The 27,377-nt window shown below is 29.4% G+C and overlaps 3 protein-coding genes across 4 annotated transcripts; 1 reads left to right on the forward strand and 2 right to left on the reverse strand.

Annotated features, from left to right (window-relative positions):
• Window positions 1-1,870: 1,870 nt before the first annotated feature.
• On the forward strand, window positions 1,871-3,349 carry LOC130803564 (uncharacterized). The gene is made up of 2 exons (XM_057667729.1): window positions 1,871-1,978; window positions 2,704-3,349. Exons 1-2 carry the CDS (start codon window positions 1,924-1,926, stop codon window positions 3,036-3,038), a joined length of 390 nt encoding a protein of 129 aa, XP_057523712.1. The 5' UTR covers window positions 1,871-1,923; the 3' UTR covers window positions 3,039-3,349.
• Window positions 3,350-4,819: 1,470 nt separating this feature from the next.
• LOC130803565 (ribulose bisphosphate carboxylase/oxygenase activase, chloroplastic-like) lies at window positions 4,820-13,445 on the reverse strand. Of its 2 annotated transcripts, none has more exons than XM_057667730.1 (7): window positions 12,663-13,445; window positions 6,750-7,069; window positions 6,544-6,649; window positions 6,279-6,364; window positions 5,704-6,176; window positions 5,294-5,575; window positions 4,820-5,110 (listed from the first exon to the last, which is right to left on the reverse strand). In XM_057667730.1, the coding sequence occupies exons 1-7, from the start codon at window positions 12,705-12,707 to the stop codon at window positions 5,094-5,096; spliced, it is 1,329 nt and encodes a 442-aa protein (XP_057523713.1). In that variant the 5' UTR covers window positions 12,708-13,445; the 3' UTR covers window positions 4,820-5,093. The 2 variants fall into 2 exon arrangements, with proteins under 2 accessions (XP_057523713.1, XP_057523714.1); XM_057667731.1 differs by having other exon boundaries at window positions 4,820-5,093; window positions 5,290-5,575.
• A 6,213-nt stretch (window positions 13,446-19,658) lies between these two features.
• On the reverse strand, window positions 19,659-22,729 carry LOC130803566 (receptor protein kinase-like protein ZAR1). Its single transcript, XM_057667732.1, has 2 exons — window positions 21,075-22,729; window positions 19,659-20,617 (listed from the first exon to the last, which is right to left on the reverse strand). The coding sequence occupies exons 1-2, from the start codon at window positions 22,528-22,530 to the stop codon at window positions 19,950-19,952; spliced, it is 2,124 nt and encodes a 707-aa protein (XP_057523715.1). The 5' UTR covers window positions 22,531-22,729; the 3' UTR covers window positions 19,659-19,949.
• Between the last annotated feature and the right edge of the window lie 4,648 nt (window positions 22,730-27,377).

Genomic DNA, 27,377 nt, shown 5'->3' on the forward strand with positions numbered 1-27,377 from the left:
GTTACACTTGATTCAAGTGATGATGAGGGAATTGATGCTAGTGGTAATGCCACTCAAACTGTTACTTCTCCTCCTGCTAAAAAAATGAAGACTGAAAAAACTTCTAATAAAAGAAGTAAGAGAGGAAATGCTGGTGAAGGTAGTTCTAATGAGTTGGCTAGCTTACAAGCATTAATGAAAGACATGAATGTTCATCTTTCAACTATGGCAAATGTGATGGCCCGCACTGATGATCGTGAGAAAAAAGTAGTTGAACAGACTGAGAAAGTGTTAGAGGAACTACTATCTTTTAATTTAGAAGGTGTAACTCCTAACCAAGTTTTTGAAGTGGCTAACATTCTAACCTCACAACCAAACAAGCTCCTCATATTTTCAAAGTGTCCCGACGTTTTGAAAAGTGATTATGTTAGGAGTCTTCTTGGAGGAAATAGTAATGCTTAGATCTAATGTTGTGGTTCCATGAATGATTTTGAAAAGGACTAGAACACTTTTCGTATGTATTTTGATCTACAAACAAGTCATTATATGTAATTAATCGAGCTACGTTGTTATTATTTAGAGTTATGTTTTTTCAAAAAATAATTTTTTCAAGTTTATCATATAACAACTACTTATTTTTGGAGAAAATATAAAAGAATTTAAAAAATCAAATTTTGATTCCTTAGCTTGAACCAAACAGTCACAAAGGGAATCATTCAGCAATTCATTCCGTTTCCTGAACACAACCAAACAACTAGGCTAAATTAGGGGAATCCATTCCTTTCTCCTTCATTCCCTTTCCTGATTCCATTCCGATTCCCTTGTGCGAACCAAACGCCCCCTAAGTCTTTTTCTTTTTCTCCGCATTTTTATTCATGCACTTTGTGTCATTTACTAATTCTCAACATTCTGTTTTGGCATTTAATCTTTTTGGGTTTTCAAAAAATTAAGGCTTTTTGTTATTTTGATGATTATTATAGAATATAGATCATTGTAAATAAAATATAATACTTCCTAATATTTTTATCAAAAATTCAATTTGATAATGTACTGATCGTGAAGAAAGATGAAACTGCAAAAAAAAAAAAAAAAAAATTATATGAATGAAAATTAATTAAAATGGTAAGATAAAAAAATTGATATTAAAAGATGGTTTCCCTCTTCCTTTCATGAATCAACACAACCAAACACACCCTTAATCATGTCTTAATAACTGATTAAATATCAGTTAAAAATGAAAGAACATTCTTACAAAAATGCACTGATCCACGAACGTTCGCATCTTGTTTTGGCACTCTTTTGCTTTGTTAATTTCGTTTTTGCTTCGTGTGTACTATTAACAACTCTAAATATTCCAACAATAACCAGTGTTTACTCCGACTAAAATAAAATCTGATTTTACGGTACATGATATTTTTAATGTGTGCATGATCAATTATAGGTAAAATTGTTAGGAATAATACTTCAATTTTTTTTATTTATTTTCCTACAATAATACTAACTTTTGATTAACTATGAATAATTCAATTTAGGAAGTGTGTTTTCTTTGAATATCGCTAAAATGTTAAAAATCGAACTATAGGAGATTATACAATAAAAAAATGGTAAATTAGTTAATAAACTAAAGTTAGTATTATTCTACCCCTAAGTTGGTGTTATTCATAATTAATCAAAAATTAATATTATTGTAAAAAAATTAACAAATTCTTATATTGTTCACGGTAATTTTTCCATTTAAGTATACATACTTCAAATCATCTATATTCTATTAGCTAGAGATTATTGCTTAAGTGGGGAAAAAGCTTGATAAGAACCGCAAAATCGTGAAAATGTGTCGATCTACAGTACACCTCGGAGCCTATAAATGAGGCCATTTTTGCATGGTATTGTCATCACAACTCAATTAATAAACATTAATAAGCTAATTACAAAGTTTGAAACATCATGTCTACTTACAACAATTTGGTTGTCTTAGGTTTCCTCCTCATCGCTGCTTCAGGTTTCCATCAATTCTCTATTATTTTTTTCAAATTATTAGAATTTTAACTTCTTACGTAAAATGAACCAATTCAATCAAAAGATTACGTTTATAGTCGAGATCAAACATATATTATATATTCTAACACGCCCTCTTATATGATAGTTCTTTGTGCTGGAAGTAGATGCAACACAAATCCCTCCTCATACCTAAGTTGAAATATCTCATTTCAATCCAAGCGCAATGGTTGAAATTCGAACCTGTGACTTTTTGCTACGTTGGCTTTTGATACCATAAATGATGAGGGTGGTACAAATGCCAACGTGATAAGAGGTTACAGATTTGAATCTTAACCACCTCTTATTCAATTAAAGTTTAACATTTTGCATCTGGTATGAATTATGATGAGGGTTTGTGCATCCACACTTCTTTTTCAAAAAGCTCTCATGACATAGTATTAAAAGTCTGTTTGACAATAGATCATGGTTTGAATATGATTAACCACACCTTGTTTAATGATTAATATTCAACGCTAAGTATGAGGGTGATGTATTCTGCATTTATACTTCTTGTATAAGTCCTAAAGTACTCTCATGTGGGGGGCGTATTAAAATATATAACATATTATGGCTTGTTTTTACCGATGTATCGATTATTCACTATAATTCTTAGGGTTCACCGTACCAAATTAAGTAACAACTAGTTAATTAATTTATATTCCTTTTGTTTATTTATATTATTTTCAGGTCTTGTTGATGCAAGCAATTACCCAAGAGGAATAACCAAACAAGATCAACAAATGGAAGCCCAACTGATAAATAATGCAGTTGTTGCTGCAAAACAAGAATTAGCAGCAGTTAAAAAGGCTATAGATTTAATTTATGAAAACAAAAATAATAATAATAATAAGGAAATCATGTTTGGAAAATCAACAGAAATATCATCAAAAGAAACAGCAACAGATAATAATAATCTACAATGTGTAGTAGCAGGAGGACCATGCACTATATTCTATCAAGATGGCTGTTGTTCTGGTCTTTGTTATCCTGTTTTTTGGCTTCTTATTGGCATCTGCCAGTAATTAATTAATTAATTTAGATAATCTCCTTATAATTAACTATAATTAAATAAAACTAAGAGATAAAGAGGGAGATTTATCATCTATATGCATGGTGTACTGTTATATATTGTATGTCTAATAAAAGTGCTCTTAATTAAGTGAATGTATGGAATAAATTACTTGTTTAGAAGTAGCTTATATATGCATGGAGAAGGTCTTATGAAGTTCTCACAGAAAAATTTCCATGTCTTCTTATAGGCTTCTTCTTGTAGTATTATGTATTGTGATGTACTTTTATATGTGAATTTTCAATAAAGTGTGTATGGATTAATTAAGGTTCATGGTGTTGATTGCATTAATACACGTACATAGATATATTTGTGATAAGAGTATATATATTTATATTATTAGAGTATTAATTATCAATTTAAACTACTAGTTGAATTGGTCTCTTGACATGCTGTTAGAATCTAACGTAATAGAAGGACACGAGTTTAAATCTCATACATCGTACTCTTCATTTCAAGTGGAATATTTAACGCTAGGTATGAGAGGAAATGTATCGCATCCACACGTTTAGCCCAGAGGGTTCTCGTGTAAGGGGGCGCGATAAAGTTTATATCATATTGTGAGGCTACGACCATCAATTTAAACTAGCTTTTGGTTGAGTTGGTTTGCTAAGCATATTCCGGGGTTTGCTAAGCATATAAATTAATATTCAATGATAAACTGAAATTATTTTCATTAATTTTAAATTATTTAAAATTAAATATATAACCCAAAAATAGTTACAAATTTGGATTATTATCAAGTTACACATTTATAATATACAATTTCATCGTTTCTATTCGTTCATAATCTACTTTTTAAAAAACTTTTTCCATTCCTTTTTTATAATCCATATTTCTAAAATATGTAGTTTCAAAGTAATTTTAAACTTTAAAATAATTTTTATTACATCAAAATTTTGACTAAATATTCATTCATTTATCATTGTTGGAGAAATTTACTATTCTTTATATTTTCTTCAATAATATATTTACCAACTTCCCTTTATTCTAGAAAATTATTACTGCAATTATATTTACTTAAGTGAAAAAGGACCGAAAAAAGTATATTATTATCCTCATTTAAAAACACCCAAGGTCTTTTTTTAGCTTTTACCTGATAATTAATTATATGGAATTTCGTCAACCAATAGTGTGTTTAGCTTCAAGATGATGAAACTATTTTTAATAATATATAGATTCCCTTAAATTGCTATATGTCTTTGTTAAAAACAAACTCTCGAAAAATCATAACAAATAATTTACCGATCATTATTATTAGATGATATGACCATTTAATAATCTATTTGTGTCAAAATAAGTTTAAATTGCTCCATAAGCTAATTTACTGAACATTAATAATGAATTTCAATCTTGTTTTCACTTTATATTTTTCCTTGTCTATAATTTTACTTTTTATAATATTATCAATTGTTTAGTAAAATATGGGTCTATTACTTCAATACTTGAATAGTCAAGTGTACAGCTATTTATTGTGTATTTTTTTTTTTAAGTAAAATTAAAGGTGATTTGATTATAATTTAGGAGAATTTAAAAAAAAAACAAACACTGATGAGTCAAGATGAACCATCATTGAACCAAACCTAATCACAAGAAAGGGCGACTACATGATGTATAAAGAACATCGGGTAGTGTATTGCTATTTATTGTTTATTAATATACTTTACCATAAAAAAATAGGAAAATAACTGAAAAAAATAGAAAAAATAGCCAAAATAATAAAGAGAAAAGGTATTATACAAAAACCCAAATGATCCATTCCACAAAATAAACAAAATGATGGTGAATTCTTACACAAAATTAAGAAAACAACTCACCAAGAGACAAAAGAACAAAAAAGAAAGTATAGTGGAATTTGTTCCCTTATCTCATTAGACTTAAAAAATATAAAGCAAAAAAATACATGGCCTAGAAACTGTACGTGCAGCTCCCGTTACTCCTTGCAGTTGGGTCTAAGTTTGCTGCTTTAGGGTCAATACAACCTTTAAAAGTTGGTAACTTTACGTTACTAAGCTGCTTGGGCTCCTACATTAAATAATAATAAATTAGCATTCTAACCAATAATTTTTATGTTTTTTTTATTTATTCAGAGTGTAGGTTAGAGAATTCCTACAACAAAGGATGAGGAAATAGATTTGTTTGATATGCGGTGAGAATTGAATACTTGTCATAAGACTGAAACTGAAAAGAAAAGTTAGGGACACTAACCGAAGAAATTTCCACTCTCGATGGCATCTTTGTTAGCATCACCAAGAGCAGCCTCGCTCAAGTACTTGTCGGCAAGTTGGACTCTCTTAACGTTCTCTTGCTCTTGCACCAACATGTTTCCATACTCGAGCAACTTATCCAAGGTCATCTTTGGTTGTTCGAAGGTTGGCGGTCCTTCCCTTGAGTTGACAAGCTTTTTTCCGATTGTTTCGATTCCTACTCCGGACACCCACTTTCTTACTTCATCGTCATATACACGAGCCCTCAAGGCACCAAAGAAATCTACAAGTGTAAACCATAACACATGTTATAACATCATTTTTCTTTAGAATGGTATTAGAGCCTATAAAAATTATATTATCCTCACGAGCTTTTTAAGAAAAATGTAGCTATTATTAAACTAGACTTACCGATGGATTGACCAGGGAAGGAGTCAACAAGCTTGACAATGTGTTCTTTAGGGACGTTGTCGGTCCTAAAGATACCAGTGCAGACACCAATACGGTCCTCACGAGTTGGAGCCCAGTAGAACTTCTCCATACGACCATCACGGATAAGGGGAGCGTACAAGGTGGAGAAATCGTTACCAGTGACAATGATTGGGACACGTGCATTCTCTTGTTTATTGTACATACCAGGGAGTTGGACATTGGTTGGGTTGTCGGCGATGTTCATAAGGGTGGCGTTAACCATTTGGTTGTTGACGGTGTATTGGGTGGTGCCACCAAGACGACCAGCACCAGCGTCAAGATCGTTGATGAAGAGAGCACACATCTTACCCTTGGCAATGATGTCTGCAGCCTCTCTGTACCTTTGCCTAATCAACTTGGCTGGCTCTCCTGCATTTCCACTTTCCAATTCTCCGGCACTCATCATGATGGGGCTGTAGACAAAATCATTAATTAAAGGTGTAATTAGTATAAGATTAGCATCATTAATTAATGCTAATGGATGAGATTAATGGAATTTGATTTAAGGAACTCACGTAATTCCCATCTTGGCGAACACAAGCTCACATTGGAAGGATTTCCCTTGACCTTTTCCTCCCCAGATACCCAAGATAAGGGGAACCTAATCACAAAATCCAAAAACAATTAATTAATTGAATTTAGCCCTATTGACTTTTACCACGGAGACTATAGTGTGTAAAAATGGTGGGTCATATCCAAAAATAGAAATAAAACAAATTTATTAGAACAGACTAAAATGAAGAATTAGACAAATTAAATAGAACACACTGATACACAAACCTTGATGTTGGGCAAGTTCAAGTAGTTCTTGGTAATGTGAACAACAAGCTTGTCCATGAAAGCGGGAGCAATGTAGAAATCACCGGACATGTTGTCCAAGTTGTACCTAATAAAATAAAATTGGTAGTTCCATAAATCATTTATATACAAACAAATTTAAATTTTTATAATGTAGCAAATTTAAAAGGACAGAAAAGTAACACTACCTCTTGATGCCAGCACTCTCGTATTCCCAGCTAGATTGGACAACAACGTGGGTACCCATATTTTCGGGGGCTTGGAAGAGCGAGTCGACAGCACCCTTACCACGACGAATGTCGAGCTGATCATCGGACTGATCGGTGGCCAAATGAGCCCATCGGTCTTTGCTGGTTTGCTTTTCCTCGTTGTAGTCAGCAGCCTTGATGGTCATGGAAGAAGTCCTGGAGCTGCAAGGGAATCTCAGACTGTTGGGCTTCTTTAGGCTGCTCCCCATAAACGCTGAGGTTGGGACGGTTGCCCCCACATTTGACCCATTCAGGCTCAACTGCCCATACATCATACATATATTAGCACGAAGTCTTAGATCTACTACATTATTTTTTGTTAACAACATGCTATAAATATTTAGTGTGAGGTAAATGTGAGTATTAGTAGCAATTTTAAAGAGGTAAAAGTGTGAGTTTATAACAATTTTTTATCATTGATCATGGCCATGGTCATCAACCCAACATCTATCACAAAATCGAGGTTGGAAGAAGAGGTAGCAGATAGACTATACTTATATCCATTCGAAGAAAAAGGTAGGAAAAATGCGTGCAATCAAACGGAGTTTGGTTAACTTAATGGTTTTATAGTTGAAGTTTATTCATTATCTATGCTTTATTTTAATTTATAAGTTAATTTTATTGAATATTAATATTGTTAAAAATAATAATCTAAAAAATCTAAACCCATATACTAGAATAGTCTAACGTCATAAGAAATATTTAGATTAGGTAAAGTAGATGAATGTACTAGAAGTTTGCCAATGTTATCGACATTGAACTCATATAAATACGAGTAAGATAGCAAGATGAAAAAACAACGAAATACAAATAATGGATTAAACCCATGGCTATGGCACAAAATTACAATATGAGTGGTAATTAAAATTTGTAAATTATAAGATATAAGTGAGACATGAGCTCACATAAAAATATAAGTGAAAATCGTATTGGTGCGGAACAAGAGTCCCACCAATATTTTTGTAGAATTTATAATGTAATTAAATATTTGTATTCAGTTAATGGAATACAATATTTATTTGGGTCCAACTACAAGTACAGCGTGCGCTCCATAACTTCTATCATGGTATCAGAGCAGGAAGATCGAGAGGCCGAAAATAAAGTACGATGAAGCAATCAAAGAAAGGATTGAAAAACCACAAAAAGAGTGTGGTAAGTTTTTTTGATAGTTTAAAAAAATACTAAGAGAAAAAAAATAAAATGGAAAAATAAAAAGATAATTTAATAAATTAAGTAGGTTAGTGACAAGAGTACTAACAAAAATATGAAAATGAGGGAGGTTAATGACATAGACGTTAACATTAAAAAAAATGGCAAAAAATATCTAAAAGATGTAGAAGAAGAAATTATAAAAAATGTTAATGACATGGACATTAACAAAAGAATTTGAAGAAATATTAACAATAAAAAGAGGATTGAGAAATAAAAATTTATGAAAGAAATATGAAAAGTTGGTGATATAAGCACTAACTAGAGAAAAAAAATAAAGAGAAAATATCAAGAAAAATTGGTGAGAGTTGATAACAAGAGTAAAAAAAAAAAAAAAGAAGACATAGATAAAAAAAATGAAGTGAGAGAAAAGTAAAGAAAAAAAAACATTGGTGACAATTTTTGTGATAGCTAGTAACAAGATTCCTTCAAAAAAATAAGAAAAGAAAACAAAATAAAATGAAAACAAGGAATTATGGAGAAGTTTAAGATGAAAACATAAAATTGTTACATGTATGATATGGCTTGGTGATATGGACACCAATAATTAAAAATTTTAAAGAAAGAAAATATTTTGAAAAATGACAGGTGACATTAGTACAGTCCACAAAAAGATATGCTATTGATAAATAGTAGTTGGAAGACGTTTGATAATAAGAGTACCAGCAACAAGGCGTAAGAAGAATGTACTTTGATAACAAGGACAATTGGTGACAAGGGTGTCATGAGAAGATTAAAGGTATAAGATCGACAAGTGTTGGTGACATGTGTAACATTAACGTCTCGTAATTTTTTATATAAGTTTTTTTAGATTAGGGGAAGTGTTAAAAATAATAATCTAAAAAATCTAGGGCATTACTATTTGTCGCCACCCTTTTTATTTTATCGCCACCCCCTCCTAATGAAATTACGAATTTGCCCCTGAACTTTTATAATAATAATAATAATAATAATAATAATAATTATTATTATTATTATTATTATTATTATTATTATTATTATTATTAATTCATTTATATTATTATTATTATTATTATTATTATTATTACTATTATTATTTAAAAGAATATAAAAAAGTTAATAATATTATTATTGTTGTTGTTGTTATTATTATTATTATTATTATTATTATTATTATTATTATTATTATTATTATTATTATTATTATTATTATTATTATTATTTTCCAAAAAAAATTAAAAAATTAAAAAATTAAAAAATAAAATAAAATAAAAGTGAATTGCCCAAAACTGGGCGATTGGACCCCGATTCAATCACCACTTTTTGGGCGATTGAACTGGGGTCCAATCGCCCAGTTCAATCGCCCGGTTCTGGGCGATTCATTTTTTTTTCTTTTTGAATAATAATTATTATTTTTAATTTTATTATTATTATTATTATTATTATTATTATTATTATTATTATTATTATTATTATTAATTTTATTTATATTCTTTTTGAAGAATATATAAAAATGTTAATTATTATTGTTATTGTTGTTATTGATATTATTATTATTATTATTATTATTATTATTACTATTATTATTATTATTAATATTATTATTATTATTATTATTATTATAAATAAGAAATTTGTAGGTAGTGGCAAAATTGTAATTTTTTAAAATTCAGGGGCAAATTCGTAATTTCATTTGAAGGGGGTGGCGATAAAATGAAAAGGGTGGCGAAATTTAAGGATTGGTAAAATCTAAACCCACGTACTAGCTGGAATACACGGACACGTCCCTGGATTGGCGTGTCCCGTGTCGGACACGGACACGCGAAAATCCTTGTCCGACACGCAAAATGAAGTGTCCAATATTTTAATATTTTTCCGGACATGCGGACACGGCAAGGGACACGACAAGCAGTCAAGGATACGTTTTTTTTAAAAAAATAAAATAAATAAAAAAATTAAAATCATAATTCATAAGCAGAATTCTGAAGCAGAAGTACTCGTCACTCGAATTCCCTTCCCTCTGAATTCCCTCTCTTGCTCTCACTCCTCTCAACCCTCTTTCACTCTAACCCTAAATACTCATGTTTTTTATTTGGTACTTATTTGCATTTTATGTGAGTTTTATGTTTTTAAAGATTGTAAAATTATCTTTAATTTGATATATTTATTATATTACCATTTTCGTGTCCCCGTGTCCGCCATTTTTAAGTTGGCGTTTTCCCGTACCTGTGTCGTGTCCGTGTCCATGTTCGTGTCTGTTTTAGTGCAACCTAGCGTACTAGAATAGGCTAACATCATAGAAGTAAGAAATATCTAGATTAGCTAAAGTAGATGAATGTCCTAAAAGTTTGCCAATGTAACCGACATTGAACTCATATAAATATGAGTTAGATAACAAGATGAAAAAACAATAAAACACAAATAATGGATTAAGCTATATAAAGCTATCCACAAAATTACAATATGAGTGCTAATTAAAATTTGTGAGTTATGAGAAATAAGTAAAGGCTGTATCGATGCGGAACAAATAATCTTGTATAATTTATAATATAATTAAATATTTGTGTTTAGTTAATGAAATATAATATTTATTTGGGTCCAACTATAAATACTTCATGCGCCCTAAAACTTCTATTAAATATCACATAAAATTCAATATCACACGTATTCTAAAGATAAATATTTGAAAATCCCTTTGAGAAATCATTTTTATAAAATATATGAAATAATACCTATATTAGAATACCCTTGGAAAACTATGTTTCCTTATACAATATATGGCTCAAGTTTAGGAACATAAAGATAAGAAAAACTACATTCTTTATCAATAGGTCCTACTTCAATATATTGTATTGTATTATTTAAAAATCATTTATTCTAAATAATTATATCATGAATTATTTCTTTACTATATATTATACTTTCAAGTTAGATTCTGTTTTCTTAATATTTTTGCATAGTTGAAACATAATATGTAATACAGAACAGAGGATACCCTAGGAAAACAAAACACAAAGAACATATATGTATATAGCAAGACTTAAAGTTTGGCTTTCATGAACAATATCACTCAAAATTCTACATTATCCATAAAAAATTTACTAAAACCCTTTTGTTATTCTCCCTTGATCATGTATATATTAAAAAGGCTAATTAGAAAAAATCTAAAAGATGATTATCTAGAACTATCTAATGTTAAATGGGCTGTTTAAAAAAACCTAATCCGATGACCTGCAACATTAATGACGGGTTAAATTCTAAAAAAATTTGCAACATGCAAGTTGGGTACCCGACCCGTCTTAACCGGGTTGGGTCATCGGCTGATTTTAGATTTTAGCGGATACCCGGTGACCGCTAAAAAAGGAAAAAAAGATGGTTTTTAAAGTTTTCCAAAAGACTGTTTTATTAAACTTGCACTGTTACTTTTTCAGTCTTATTTAGATTTAGGTATGATCTCTTCTTTTCTAAGTGAATTCTTCTTTCACTTTTCCATTCTAAGTTTTTACCTTCGCTTTACTGTCTTCATCTTCTTAGGTATGTTCTCTTCTTCTTTTTTTCATTTTATTTTTTTCGTTTTGATTATTTTGTTCAATTCGAACATACTTATTTTGTTCATCTATCTTCTCTCCCATCCTAATCCTAATGTTTTTGATTTTTTTTTTATTTAAGATTTTTTTAGTTTTCGTTTATTCTTGTTTTTATTTGTTGGTAATTAGTTTTTTTCAGTTCTTAATATCAGTCTTGTTCTCTGTTAGTTTTTGTTGAATTCTTATTATCATTTATTTTGTGTTTTTTATGTTGATGAAGATTTTGTATTGAGATTTGTTCGGTTCTCGTTTTTATTTGTTGTTAGTTAGTTTTTGTTCAATTCTTAATATTATTCTTATTCTTGTTAGTTTGTTCAATTCTTATTATCATTTATTTTGTTTTTTTGTTCAGTTCTTAATTTTACTCTCAAAAACTGCCAAATAAATTAACAATAAAATTTGCCCAAAAAATCAAAAATAAAACCGGGTATCCGATATTCCGACCCGACGACTTATCCAGGTACCCACATTAATTGGGCCGGGACACGGGCCGTTAAAAAAGGTACCCGAATAATCACGGGTGCCCGAACCCGAAATGCCGGTACCCGCTAATGAACACCCCTAGTGTTAAGTAAGAAGTAATAGTTAGAATATAACGGAAGGAAGGTGTGAAATAAGAAAAGAAATATGTAGATAAAATTCTAGTTTAACTACTAGAATGTTCCATAGCAAGTATAAATAAAGTATTATGACACTTACATCATATAAGGCAAAAAGCTCCCATAAAAACAAAAGATTGAGCCATGAACTCAAATTACAAAATATATACACAAAAATAAAGAGATTGATAAGTGAGACATGAGTTCACATAAAAATAGTAGTAAAGAGTGTATAGGTGTAGAACAAGTGTCCTACCAAAAATATTGTTGTACAAATTATGATGTAATCAAATATTTGTATTTAGTTAATTTAATGCAATATTTTTTTGGATTTAACTATAATTCCGCATGCGCCCAAAAACTTCTATCAGTATATTAAAAAAAATAGACGAATTTCTTTAAATAAACCTATTTTTCAAGCGTATAAAATATTACTAGCGATAGCAAACTCAAGAATATAATTCCAAGTGAATTGATCAAAAGCTAGGAGGGCTTACGGGTGCCTTGTTGGCAACTCCAACGGTTGAGACAGCAGTAGCCATTTGGATCGGACGGTTGAGATGGCTAATGAAGGCTTAAGAGAAGGAAATGGGGAATGCAAAAGAAGTTATTTCGAAGTGTTGAGGATTCCTTAGGGAAGATAAAGAGCATGGAAGGGCAAGACTTATAGTAAGTTGAAATGTTTTGTACACCATTACTTTTTTTTTTGATTTACAAATCTCCAATTGCCACAAAATCAAGATTACTCTACTGCCACGTGGCAACACTAGATTTGTTCATTAATGATTAATCATTACTACAATCCTAAACTTTGGTCCCCTTGAGGCTACAATTTCATGTTATTTCTTCTCCAATTAAATATTGTTACTATAATCTTATTGCTTCTTTACCACAAATCTTTTTGCTTTACATCATCTGTTTCGTCAACATGTTTTGGATAATATATAACATTCTTCAAACTTAATTTGCTACATGATACTTAATTTTTACTAAATTTAATTTAATTTTTTGTTTAGTGGTTTGTTTGGCAAATAACTGTTAGGTCGAGATATTGACTAGTTTGACCACATGAAAGTATTAGCTTATAAAATCAACTATTTAATTCAACTGTTATAGAGATGTTTGGTAAAAAAAAACTATACGTTAGTTGTTAATTGTTTTAGAGAAAAGTATGCCAAAAGCAAAAAGTCAAAATCTTGTACATTTTAAGTAAGTAATCAGAATGACAAGACTATTTTGAGAGAAATTTGAGGATTAAGAAGGATCATATATAGGGGAAAATTTGTAATTGTTTAGAGTAGGTCGAGGAAAGGCTGCGGGAAGCAGAGCCATGAAATCAAATTTAGGATCTTATTTAAGGAAAGTGGTACATATATATTTTAAATGAGATAAGACCCGATTTTATTTTATGTACTTGAATGGTGAATATTTTCTTCCATAATGAATTTCTCAAGTTTATTAACCTTTTGGGAATATAAATCTTTATTTCACTTTCAAGTTTTGTTTATATTTTTGTATGTTAGTTTATGAAAATGAAAATACAACCAAAAGTTTTCTCTACTTCAATTTCTCTTTTAGTATCTCTCTTCCTCACCTCCTTAATTCTTATCCGTATTCAACATTATTGTGCAAGTGAACTGTCACATTATGTAAACCTTTTTATCACCAAGTCTTATTGTCCTCTCATGTTCTTTTCAAATTCTAATTGGCAATCCTTTTTGATTGAGAAGTCTCCAACTAATTACACAATAATATTTTTAAAGGTAATATTTTTTATTTTGGAGTAGGTCAGAAAGTCCTCATAAGCAAGGAAAGAGATAAATGATTATTTCTGTAAGTGGTAAAAATTAAAACCCTATTACAAAGGTAAAAAAAAAAGTTCTCAACTTAAGGGTAGATTTGAAAATCCCTACATGCAAGGACGAGAGGAAATTAATTATTCCTATATGTAGTAAGAATAGATCCTCTATCACAAGGATGATAGGAAAAGCCCTCATCTCGGGGATATACTATTACAAAGTAATAATGCAAAATACAAATTACAATTTGGAAATTTGTATTTTCCCTTTATTGATGGCTAAAATAACACTTACTAGAATACACTAAGAACAAACTTGAAGATTATCTTTGTAATTAACGACAACCGTTACCCGAAAACTTGATACTTGTTGTAGGTATGTAATCACTTTCTTTTTGTGATATTTCTCCCACAAAAGTACTTGAGTTTTGACTTGAAAATTCACAACGAGATATAAAAAAATACAACACACCCTTAGTACTTAGGGTATGTCCCTTAATGACAAAGTATTTGGTGAAGTATAAACTTTGGAAAAATTCTAACAAGAAGTTTATAACTCTTTTTATAAGAACACAAGTAAGAGAGAAAACAAGGACAAGAATTCAGAAATTTGGTGTGTATTACATCCTTCCCCAAGCCCCTATTTATACTACTCCAAGTATGGCAAAGGGTCTTGGCACATTCAATACCATTATAACTATGGTATTCATGAGCATTATTCTTCCTCATTAAGCCTTTTGTAACATCAGATTTGATATGGAGTAAGAGAAGGGATTCAATGCACTTCATTCAAAGAAAACGTAAAGTCACAACATTATGATCAGAACAAAAAGCCGAGTCGGCTTTTGCTCCTATCCCAAGAAAGCGGACTCAACTTTTCCTGCTAGACAAAATCTTGATTCCAGTACCTAAAGCCGAGTCGGCTATTCTTGCTGACTTGGTTTTTCAATTTTCTTTTTGTCGTATCCTTTGAACCCTTTTGAACCTTGTATTTTTAATACATTTTATTCCACTGCTATTTGTAGTACTTGGTAATTATTTTACTTCGGATGTTATACACTAAATGTTCAACATATACTAGTAAATCTCTATATGCAAAAGGGAGAGCGAGTCAATCCTTTCTTTAGTTGATAAAAATTGAACTGCTTTAAAGAAAAAATTCGCAATTAAAGACTAACCAATTATCCTCAAAAGAATTATAGGTAGATAAACACGATTAATAATACTGAACGCACTTTAATTTTAACTTCGGACATAAGCACACTTGTTTTTGGACATAAGTTTCCATAGGCTTATTTTGGAAACTTTTTAATTAAAAAAAAAAAAAAAAAAAAAAAAAAAGCTTAGTTTTCAAATTTTCATTTTGCTTATTTTGGAAACTTTTTAATTATAAAAAAAACAAGAAAAAATAAAAATAAAAATAAAAAAGCTTAGTTTTCAAATTTTCATGAAAATGAAGCTAGTAGGACATTGTGAATCCTTGCTAGTTATTAAAGGTCCACGCATGCAATCTACAGGCCATTTTCTGATTTTAACATTGGGCTATACTATATATGTAATAATTCTGTCAAATATGACGATTCAATGCAACAATAACTCAAATGTAATAACATACTTCTACTACAAAGAAACTTATAAAAATAAACCAAATAAAAAATGTTTTCACTTACTTTGGTAAAAAGGAACATAAAAATAAATCAATTAAAAATGTCATTAGTTAAATCCGACTAAATAATCTAAATGTTCAAGATAAGTTACATGAACTCGTGTCACTTGTAATTTATTGTTCGCATATATTTTTATGATCAGATGATTATGTATGTTTTTTAATCGATATATATAAGAATAATAAATTATATACTTGGGTGAATCAAAACTAAGAGTCTCCAAGAGTAAATCATCGTGGAGTGAATTAATTCAAAATGAATTCCAAAAAAATAAGAATTAAATAAATAGTTTTCACAGCATACGTCCTTTACCTCAATTGTATACATCCCTTCAAATGGTATAGGATTCTTTTGAGACGACTCATTTAATTTAATTTGAAAAAGAAATAATTATAAAGAGATGCTAAATAATAATTTGGTAAATGATTGTTTTCTAAAATAGTAAAAGCATACTACTATCTTTTTAATATTTTATTTAAGTTCATAGCAAAGCAAGAATAGTTGTGAAAATGACAAAAGCCTTACACCAATAATTTATTGGTAATTATAGGATTATCATAAAAAAGTATTAAAGAAAAGCCAAAATGTATGCTAAACAATAATAGAAGGGACATTAAAAGTAAAAAGAAAGTTGTCTAACATTATGTTCAATGAACCAACAACGTTAATAATTCATAGGTAAGTATAGTTATAAGTTTTCGCATGGCATCTATTTTAATTAGGGCGGATCAGTATAAATTTAGCGGATAATAAGTGTGGACATAGGTAAAAAAATCTTGCTCGATATGACTAGTGAGTAAGTGATGGGTATGAGGTTGTATCCGTTCCGTATCCACCCGCTTCACCCCATATTCACCCGTTCAACCTCATATCTACTCGAGTCTCGACCCACTTTATTCTTGCACACGTCAAATCTATAATGTACTATTTTACATTAATTTTATAAGTTTATGATAAAATTATTGATAAAAAATTAAGTTTATAAATTTTATCTTATTACATTGGAGAGTTGCATAAAATTTTTGTATTTGATTAATATTTGATAAACTCTTTTTGAAATAGAGAGTTCTAGCTAATTTATAAATATATTTTCTTAACAAAATTGAAAGATAAGAAACCTAAAATTTCTTATTAATAAGGAAAATATAAATTTCTTAACCAACTAAAAAATATTATAGTAAAATGGAAGTAATTATATTTTTATCTTATTTTATTTTCAAATAGCTAGCAACCTCCACCTCCATATGGATTCCTAGCTTTGGTGGTAATGGCGTAATTGGTATACAAAAGAGTATTAGTAAAATGAAAAAAACAAAAGGGTCACATCACCTATAAATGTATTTCGTACTTAACAGTTGACAATATACTTCTAAGTAGTAGAGTTTGAAAAACCAAAGTCAAATTTTGTTTTTCTTAGACTTTTTAATGCTTTAATTTTCTGAGAAATTTTGCAGCCTTGATTGGCGGAATATATTCAATTATTATGTATTATATATTTATATGTTTCTAATATATTTAATTATCTATAACGAGTTGATGATTAGGATTTAGAATGAATGAGTAAAAAGTCGTCTTATACGTTTTTGGTGTACACAAATAACAATTGTACTAATCATAGACTTTGGATTTGGTATAAAAAACACGGATCAATAGAGTGGAGAGATAAGAATTAAAACTAGTGAAGAAGCGATTAAAAAATTAATAAACAATGAAAAATGAGAGTATCAAGTATAAACTAGGCTTATTCATGAATCATACTTAGACTTATGCAATGAGCTGGATAATAATCAAGGAAGACTCCACATAAAAATTGGCAGGATTGGTCTTAGCTTAAATAAAAAATTAAACATGCTCATTTTATAGAGTATACGTAAATAAAAGATCTATTTAAAATTCATATATTTAATGGTAGGATTTGGACTCTCACTAGAGCCCGAGCCTATTTTTTTTTTTAAATCTCATCCACAAATTTATTATTTCTCTTTATCTTAACAACTTATTTATATCATTCACTTGTTTTTCATCTTATTCTCCAACTTAAATTCACTTTTCACTAAATTTCACACAAAATAATTTAGATGTATTCTGATATAAAGAAAAAAAATAGTATTTAAAACAGTGTCGCCAAGCCGCCAACGTTAACAAACATAAAAAAGGGGAGGCAGTGAGGCAGCTAGTTTGGCTCCATTGAATTGTTTAATCCTTTTGGCAGTGAAGAAGGATTAGTCAGGACTCAGGACTCAGGACTCAGAACGCATATCTATGTTGACTTAGTCAATTACTCTATCAGACTCTTGAATTTATAGTATAAATTTTAAAATTTTTTTATATTTAATTTTATGGTGCAAATTTAAAGAATATTCCATAAATAAAGTATGAGTTATTACCAACAAGTAGACATTCTGATATTTGTAGTATTAATAAATGTTGAATGTATGTCCGTACTACTTGTGTGTCGGACTGCCGGTTGCCCGGTTCTATCCATGTCCATATTAATTTAGTAGTGGAACTATTTTATGACATTATATGTTTTCAATCCCACTATTATTCTACAAAAATTAATTTTTACTATTGTAAAATTTGTAAAGAAATTAAAATTTTATGTTAGTAGATCTATTTTAATTATTAAGCGCCATAAATAAATTTTGGATCCACGTCTATATTAAAACTGAATAGACACCGTTGGATTAAAAGAATACGTCATAATTATTGCATTGTTGGAGCCAATGATCGTAAAATCCATGTGTGTGGGAGCCTTCAACCCTTTTTGTAGACCCTTCCATGGGTGATGATGGTCAATGGAGTTGATAACTTGGCAAATGTGTCTGCAAGACAAATTCAGCAAATAAAAGATATTATAATCAACATAATTTTAGATAAAAATTAGCAAGTTGGATTGCCTTTCCAGCTCAATATCAGATTTAGAGTTTACCCACTCCACTTAATAGTTAATAGTTACTTGATCCGTTACTAAGAAATTATCATAATTGTATACCGTAAAATGTTTGAAACTAATGGTACTAGTTGAATTGTGTTGGATGATATAAAGGTGAAATTAAAATGTGGGGATGAGAATAAAATAAAATTATTAAAACAAATTAAAAAGAAAATTTTGACAATTTGTTGAAAACATAGAGTAACAATTAAGAGTCACTAGTTTAATGTATAGTGAAGGGTTCAAAAATTACTCATCCCATTTATAATATGGGATCATTAACCTCGATTTATTACATAGTTATAAAGGTAATTAGGAAGTATAAACATATCATGAAATTTCAGATATTAACTTAAAATTTTTGATTGAATTCATTTATTAATTTGGCATCAGAGCTATTTCTTAAATAAGAAATGTTATTCCAAAGGTAAAATTTACTAATCCTAAAAAAAATACTCCCATTATCCTATCAATATTTCCCATTTTTTTCAATCCCCTCAAGCTAAATTTGTGTCATTTTTATATGATTCACAATTTTTTAATATATTCATTTTTAAATTTAATTTACTTTCAATCTAATCTACACATTTCATTTTCTAATAATATACCATTTTTATTCCATGTTATTGAATTATTCAATAATTGCCTACAAAACAAATTTGATGGAACACATGGAGTGGTAAGCATTACTCTCTCAATCCCTAAGATATTAGAAGTACAACAATATTTAATGACACAATTGTTAAAAAAAATACTCCAAATCACATTAAATTGTAAAGATAAAATTAAGAGTGACAAAAAATATAAGAAAAAAATATATGAATAAAAATTAAACAATATAGTGTGAATGTAAATACCGCCTAAATAAAAATATTACAATGTTAAAAAAAATTGTGGAAATTTATTTGGAACACTAAAATTATGAAAAGCAAAAAAAAGCTACTTTTCCTTCCAGTTGTCTTGAGCACCAAATGGCTAAAAAGATGATGATCACGAGAAAGTAAGGTTAGTGTTTGGAAAGGAATCTTTCATTAGAAATTTGTAGCGATCTATTTATTCTACACTTCTACTTAGATACTCAACCATAGCCTCATCAACCAAACAAGCCATTACATATAAAACAAATTGTATTTTCCATTGACAAACAACAATAAAACAAAACCCTTTATACTTCAAAGATTACAAATACAAACAACACATCATTTGGCATTATATACTTGTAATCATCTATCACTAAAAACATACACAAAACCCTTAAAAAACACTACTCCTAGAGCCCTAATAGTGACTATGTTCACGGGTAAAAACTAGCACATATAGAGCCTAAGAAAGCCTCATCCTTTTTAGAAATGAACACAATCCACAAGTACTTTAACATCTAGCTTCATGGACTAAGTTCAGGTAGTCGGTCCAAAGTGTCGCAAACGTGTCTCATCGTAGGCCTTTTCTCGGGACTGAGATGAACACAAGCCATAGCGATTTTCAGAACTGCGATTATCTCGTCTTCTTTATCTGCCTCTTGAGCTAAATATGGGTCTAAGATGTCGATTAAAGGTTTTTTGTCGTCGATGCATTGTTGAATCCATTGAACAAGGTCCATTTCCGAGGTGCTCATTTGGACTAATGCAGATCTTCCGGTAATCATTTCGAGTAAGATTACTCCATAGGAGTAAACATCCCATTTTTGTGAGGGTTTCACAGCTTTAAGGGATTCCGGGGCTTGGTAGTAGGAAAGTGCAATAGAAACCGATACACTACCGATTTCGGATGGTGCACTATTAGCTTGTTTTTGTTGGGTTTTCTCAGAGGTCATCCTACTAGATTGTAAGGTAGGGGTTCCGCCAGCAATATTGGCAAGGCGCCCGAGTCCAAAATCAGCGATTTTGGGTTCCAAGCTCGGCCCAAGTAGTATATTGCTAGGGTTTAAGTCCCCATGAACATATTTTTTGGGACTGAATTCATGCAAGTACATTAAACCTCTAGCAATGCCTTTGGTGATTTGTAATCGGATTGACCATGATAATGGAGTAAAAGTATCCATCCCTGGCTTCCCTGTTAACATTATCACATATAGTCAATCAACACAAGCCTAAAACAAAGCTCTCATTGCAAGTAAATGGAACCATTACTAGTGCCACATGATTCGCTAGCTAATTCTTTTTTTAATTCGCGATTCTCTCAAATTTGCCCAAAAATAGCCCAAAACCGACCATAATTCATTTTTTTCGATTTGCAAATCATGTGACACTGAGCATTACATTACCCCAACGCCATTAAATGGCTCCTATCTGGACTAGAATCAGATGACGCAACCTTATCCTTGTTAAAGATCACAAAGAGGTTGTTTCCAATTGCCCTTTATCAAAACTCATCAGCAACTTAACATAAATATAAAGTGCACATGATTCAATAAACAAAAACTAATGAACGGTCATTCTTTGGCATTACTAGGAAATCGATTTTAAAAAAAACAAAGCCATATTAAGGTCAAGAGTTTCAAGAATCATACCATGTAAAGCAATGGCTAAGCTTCCATTTGGCACATAATCATATATGAGCAACTTCTCATCAATAGACCAATAATAAGCCCTTAAAGTCACAATATTTAGATGCCTAAGCTTCCCAATTGCTTCAACCTCAGTTTGGAATTCCTTGAACCTCTGCAAACCCCCTTCTCCTAATCTCCTTACAGCCAATGTAAGTCCATCTTCAAGCACAACTTTATACACAATGCCTATCCCACTCTTTCCTAACACAAAAGCGGATGCTTTAAGAAGTTCATCTAGATCAAATGCTACTTGAGAATCCAATGCTACCAAATCATATTGTTCAATGTTCTCCGAAAGCGTTTCGGATTCCTCTTTTGTGAAGCAAAAACACTCCCCACTATCCCTTCCTCCCTTCTCATCTTTGCTCTTACAAGGACACACTCTAGTATAACAATAAGACAATAACCATCCAATCAAGCAAATACCAACTATATCACTCACTACAATGGCTACTATAGCACTCTTATTAAGCCCTTTTCCCTTACTCTTCCCACCAATGTCACCATTCCCTTGGGGTGAATGATCACTTGGCAAGGACGGGTCGGACGAGGGTGATACAGCTAAAGCATCTGATGAACAAGGATTCTTTAATGGAGGGCCACAAAGACTAGGGTTTCCAATAAAAGCAGTTGGTCCTCTATTCATAAGGGCACCATTTTGTGGAATTGGTCCACTCAAATTGTTATAAGTTAGATCAATATAAACTTTCTCAGGAAGATCCCCAAGACTAGCTGGGATTGAACCACTAAAAATGTTATGTGAAAAATCAGCAGTCCCTTGTAATCTAGACAAGTTTCCCATATCATTTGGGATTGACCCGTTAAACTTATTGTAAGAAAGATCAAGTTTCTCTAGAGAAACCAAAACCCTCCCAAACCCATCAGGGAGACTCCCAGTAAAGTTGTTATGACTCAAAACAAGACTCTTTAACCTCTTACACTGAAGAATTGAAGAGGGTAAAGACCCATTTAAGAAATTATGAGACAAATCCAAATTTTGCAAGAATTTAAGGTTCCCAATTTCATTAGGAACTGACCCATATAAGGAATTCCCAAAAAGTACCAAACTTTGAAGGGCTTGAGCTTGAAATAGGTTCAATGGTAAAGGGCCATAAAACCTATTGTTCCTTAGATTAACATGGCGCAAATCAGAAAGAGAACCAAGAGAAGAAGGCAAATAACCCACAAGTTTTTTCTTGGGGATACTAACAGAAACTACTTTCTGATCTTTACAAGTAATACCATTCCATAAACAAGGGGTACTATCAGATTGATTCCAATTGCTTAAAGACCCAAGCGGGTCTTGAGTTATAGATTGTTTGAATGTAAGAAGTGCTAAACCTTCTTCATTTATGCAATTCACTAAAAATTTGGAGTTAAAAAGAAGAACAATAACCCACAAAATGAAGTGATGCATTTCTAAAAACACTTGAAGGTCATAAGAACATGGGGGAATGTGACTTACCTAAGAGAATGGGAGCAGAATTTGTGTTCAGTTGGGAGAGTAGAAGATAGGAGTAGTGAGAAAGGGATAAAGGGGTTTTACAAGAATTGGGAAGATGGAATAATATGGGGAGGTACAAGAACAAACATATTAAAGGATATTATGAAAAAGTAGAATGAAAGGAGAAAAAGATGGAAAAAAAATAAAAGATGAGGAAAAAGAGTAATGGGACCCACTGGTTTCCTGCCCCCACATCATTCAATAAAATAGAGGTGACTTATTAGTAATGAATTTATACTTCTATGATGGGTTTTAGGAAATTAATTACTCCAAGTAAATTAGTAAAAGTGAGTAGTGATTTAGTATTTCTAGAAAAAATAGTTTATTAACTACCGACAAAAAGAAAGGAGAATTATAAGGATAAAAAAATATATTTTATCAAACTAATGTATATTTTTTATAATTTTACGAACAATAAATATTAATGTAATTAAGAATACCAATTAAGTTGAATAGCATATAAATAGTTCAAAACATAACTCGTTAACACTTGATTCGAATGTATAGTCTATTCAAAATCTTCAAGGATAGAGGAAGTTTTGTATAGGTTTTTAATTAAATTTACTAGATTTAAGTATATAATTGGTAATATTTTCTAAAATGGAAATTTAGTTGACAATAAATCAACTTTAATTTATAAAAGTTTTTAATTTAGAGAAGAAATAATAAAACATTAACATTTTTTTATTTTAGGGTTATAAGAATTTATAATCATATCTTATGTAACTAGAGTTTTATATTTTTACTTACATAACTATTATTTATGAATATAAATTTTTTTTATATTTTTAGCTCCGTATAATTTTACTCATTTATTCAAACATAAAACTGACACAAAATAATTATAAATTAATTTGAAAATAAGCTTAGGAATATAGCATTTAGATTTGTCATTTTAATTTTTAAATTATAGGATAAGCTAAAGAAAAATTGAGTTAGGTGAAAATAGAGCTTATGACTTAAAGCTCAGAAAAATAATTCTTATTGTAATTAAGACAAAATTCAATTTTTATTTAAGTTTATAATTAAGTTTGCATGAGACGAGAGTTTGGGACTTTTAAGAGGAAGGAAAGAAGATGTCTCGAACAAAGGAGTGAATAGGGGGGTGTGAGCACATGTTCAGTATTCCAACTAATTTATAAATTAACACTACAATTATAACACCTAATGCTTTTCTTTTGTCTTAATCTCTATCATTATAAAAATCAGAGTTTTATTCCACTTAAATTACATACTCAAAACTTATAACGTTTATTTTTTACGCAATTTAATATATTAATTTAATCTTTAATATCTCTAATTATGAATAATAAAAAATTATAAAATTTTGATATTAATAATCTTTGCAATGAAATGTATCAAACAAGATCTCACTTGACTATATTTTAACCTATAGATTAAAAACTAATTATAAATTGAAAGTGATGAATAAATAGTCTCATTTTTACCAATATTGCAACTGATTTGAAACGGAGTAAATATATATTACTTTTTAAAATGAACTATGAGTTTGATTATCATTATCCTTTCCCCAACCTATCTACATACTATTTTAAATGTTCTTTAATCATTTAAAATATTCCTATGTAAAGAGGGAAGTTTAACTATGATATTTATGAGATATATAGAACATTAATATATTCACGTAAGATTTTTAAATTCGTCTTAATATATATTTTATTATAATATTTTTTTAATAATTTTTCAATATGCCTACTAAGAAATATTTGAAGTTTAAAAATTACTTTGATAATCGTATAAAAAGTAAACACGCACAAGAAAACAAGAGGGAAAAAATTCTCAAAATCCAACAAAATTAGCTCTTGGTCTGATAAATTAAGAAGGTAAACTGCTTGGAATCTGGAATCCAGATGTGTAGTTAAGTTAAATTGACTCAATTTAATTTGACCTAGATCCTATTCAAAAGTAACTTCAATGCAAATCTAGCTAAGTTAATTAATAAAATAATAAAAAATGTGACACTAGTTTTTTATTAATTATTACATTTTTTCACACTATCTAACTATTAAAATATTTAAACTCTTAATTTTTTATTATATATAAATAAAAATTAAAAAATTTAATATTATAAAAAATATATATTAAAATAAATTAAATAAGATCTTATCTGACTAAGTTTTTCATGATTAATAAAGAACACTAAGTAAATCATTGCTTGTTAGATTGTAGGAGTAATTATTGTGCATGCATGTACAGATACTAGTAAGAACTAAAGTTAGTAAATTTTGAAATTAACCTTCACTAAAATACTAATTAAGCTTGTTGGATTTGATTCACAAACTCAAATGAGTTGGTTTCGAGATTATTTTTATTGGTTAGTGCAATATATACTTTTAGTCTTAAATTAATTACTTATGTCTTATAATATTAAATTGATAACTTACAGTTATAAAGTGATTACTTATTATTTTTTAATTTTTTTATCCACTTTACTTTTTTACGTATTTTAATGCAATTTTTAGACTTGGTATCTCATAGTATGCATAATAAAAAATTGTAAAAATTATTTATTAAAATTCTTTGCATTAAGACGAATCTAATAAGATTCCATATGAATATATTTTGTCTTGAATATATACTTCAAAAATCAAATTTAAATTTCTCTCTCATAAAGTGGAAAAACTTTAAGTGGACGAAAAAGAAAGAACGAAGAGAGTATTTTAAATTAATTACTTTCTATTGTTTTAAAATGATTACTTGCAATCGTAAAATGATCGTAAAGTGATCGATTAGAAGAATAAGCTAATTATTTAGGCTCGTCTCATGATGAGACGATCTCATACAAGACCAACTGAATTTGATTTGAAAAAAAATCCAAATTTAGGTGCTTTATTGATATTCTACTCCCCCTATTCACCAAAAATGAAACATTTACTTTTTTATTCTATCTAATGCACTTATTCAATACTTAATATTTTTTGTTATACATAACAAAATATTATATTTCTTTGCATCGAGATGAATCAAATAAAATTCCACTTGAATCAAATTAAAAATAATAAGTAAATAATGTAAAAAAAATAAATATCCTATTTTCAATGAATAGAAGGAAGTATTATTTAGTTTGATAAGCAATCAAAAATGAAAATTTTGCATAATCTTACTTTTTTCATTTATTTTAAATATTTTTCTTCAAACTTAATAAAATAATATTGTTCCTCTACTCTACTATACACAACATATTTATTTTGAAAAAAAAATTATCACATTAAAAATTTAAGAATACTCCTAAATAAATTACTTTTGAGTGTAGACACAAGTCATTTGCCAACCCATCGGTTGGCGGAGCGTTGGATCAATTTCATTCCACGTGGGAAGCATTATATTTGGCCGGACCCACTTTCAAAAGTTCTTTCGTTGCTTATTGCCGTTGATTGTTATTCTTCATAATTTGAGCCCACCATCCCACCGTCAAAATCAACATGCACTTGTGATCAAGTGATTCAATACTATTCCGTTTATCGTAAATGAAATAGAAGTATTTTTATAATTAATGAATTCTTACTTGTGACTTTTTTTTTTAAATACGAATCTTAAAAACCCAATTTAAATCTAATTTATGTTGATTTTTTTTATAAAAATTGACGCGTTCGTCTCAAGTAGAATATGAATAGTCATATAATATATTTGGGGTTATAACAACATTTATTTGGGATTATAACATAATATATTTGGTGTTATATCAGCATATATTTGGGAGTTATAACATAATTTATTTTGGGTTGTAGTATAATATATTTAAAATTATAACAATATATATAGTTGAGGTTATAACAATAATATATATAGGGTTATAACAACATATATTTGTGGTTATAACATAATATATTTAGAGTTCTAACAATGTATATTTGAAGTAATAATATAATATATATGGAGTTATAACAACATAGATTTGGGTTTATAACATAATATATTTGGTGTTACAAAAATACTATACCCTCAAATACAGACCATTATATACCCAACTATATATTATGTTATAACTCCAAATATATTATGTTATAATCACAAATATATGTTGTTATAACCTCATATATATTATGTTATACCTCAAATATATATATATATATATATATATATATATATATATATATATATATATATATATATATATATATATATATATATATTGTTATAGCTTCAAATCTATTATGTTATAACCCCAAATAAATTATGTTATAATCCTCAAATATATTCTGGTAAATATACTATGTGACTTTTCATATTCTATTTAAGACGCAAGCATTATTTTTTTTTAAATTAACATAATGGCTTGAGCTTTTGAGAACCGTCTTTTCTAAAGACGGTCTCTCAAGAGAGAGCTCGATTTAAAAAAAATAAAATAATTCAATTTTTAATTGAATTTTTTATAATAATTTTAACTTTTGGTTTGGAAACTTGATACAATACTTTTCTTTTGTGATATTTCCCCCACAAAGATACTTGAGTTTGAACATAAAAATTCACGATGAGATACAAACAACTCAATATATATCCTTAATACTTAGAATATATAACTTAATAACAATGTGTTTGAATGAATTATAAATTTGGAAGATTGACAAAAAGTTTATAGCTGTTTTTGGTAATCACAGTCACAAGCAAGAAAGAAAGCCAGGATACGAAAGAATTCTAAAAATGTGTGTAGCATCATTCACCCAAGACCCTCTATTTATACTACTTAAAGCATACCCAAGAGTAGAGAAACTCTAATTACCATTGATGATCAAGCTTAA

Source organism: Amaranthus tricolor, chromosome 17, assembly GCF_026212465.1.
Source record: "Amaranthus tricolor cultivar Red isolate AtriRed21 chromosome 17, ASM2621246v1, whole genome shotgun sequence".
In the NCBI taxonomy this organism is placed as follows: domain Eukaryota; kingdom Viridiplantae; phylum Streptophyta; class Magnoliopsida; order Caryophyllales; family Amaranthaceae; genus Amaranthus; species Amaranthus tricolor.

Excerpts from the sequence above, each read along its gene's own strand:
- LOC130803564 (XM_057667729.1), top strand. The coding sequence starts at position 1,924 with ATGTCTACTTACAACAATTTGGTTGTCTTAGGTTTCCTCCTCATCGCT. Across the intron at positions 1,979-2,703 it reads CCTCCTCATCGCTGCTTCAG|GTCTTGTTGATGCAAGCAAT; the intron begins GTTTCCATCAAT and ends TATTATTTTCAG.
- LOC130803565 (XM_057667731.1), bottom strand. The coding sequence starts at position 12,707 with ATGGCTACTGCTGTCTCAACCGTTGGAGTTGCCAACAAGGCACCC. Across the intron at positions 7,070-12,662 it reads GAGTTGCCAACAAGGCACCC|TTGAGCCTGAATGGGTCAAA; the intron begins GTAAGCCCTCCT and ends ATGTATGGGCAG. Across the intron at positions 5,576-5,703 it reads CTTCCCTGGTCAATCCATCG|ATTTCTTTGGTGCCTTGAGG; the intron begins GTAAGTCTAGTT and ends TTACACTTGTAG.
- LOC130803566 (XM_057667732.1), bottom strand. The coding sequence starts at position 22,530 with ATGCATCACTTCATTTTGTGGGTTATTGTTCTTCTTTTTAACTCCAAA. Across the intron at positions 20,618-21,074 it reads CTTAGCCATTGCTTTACATG|GGAAGCCAGGGATGGATACT; the intron begins GTATGATTCTTG and ends TAATGTTAACAG.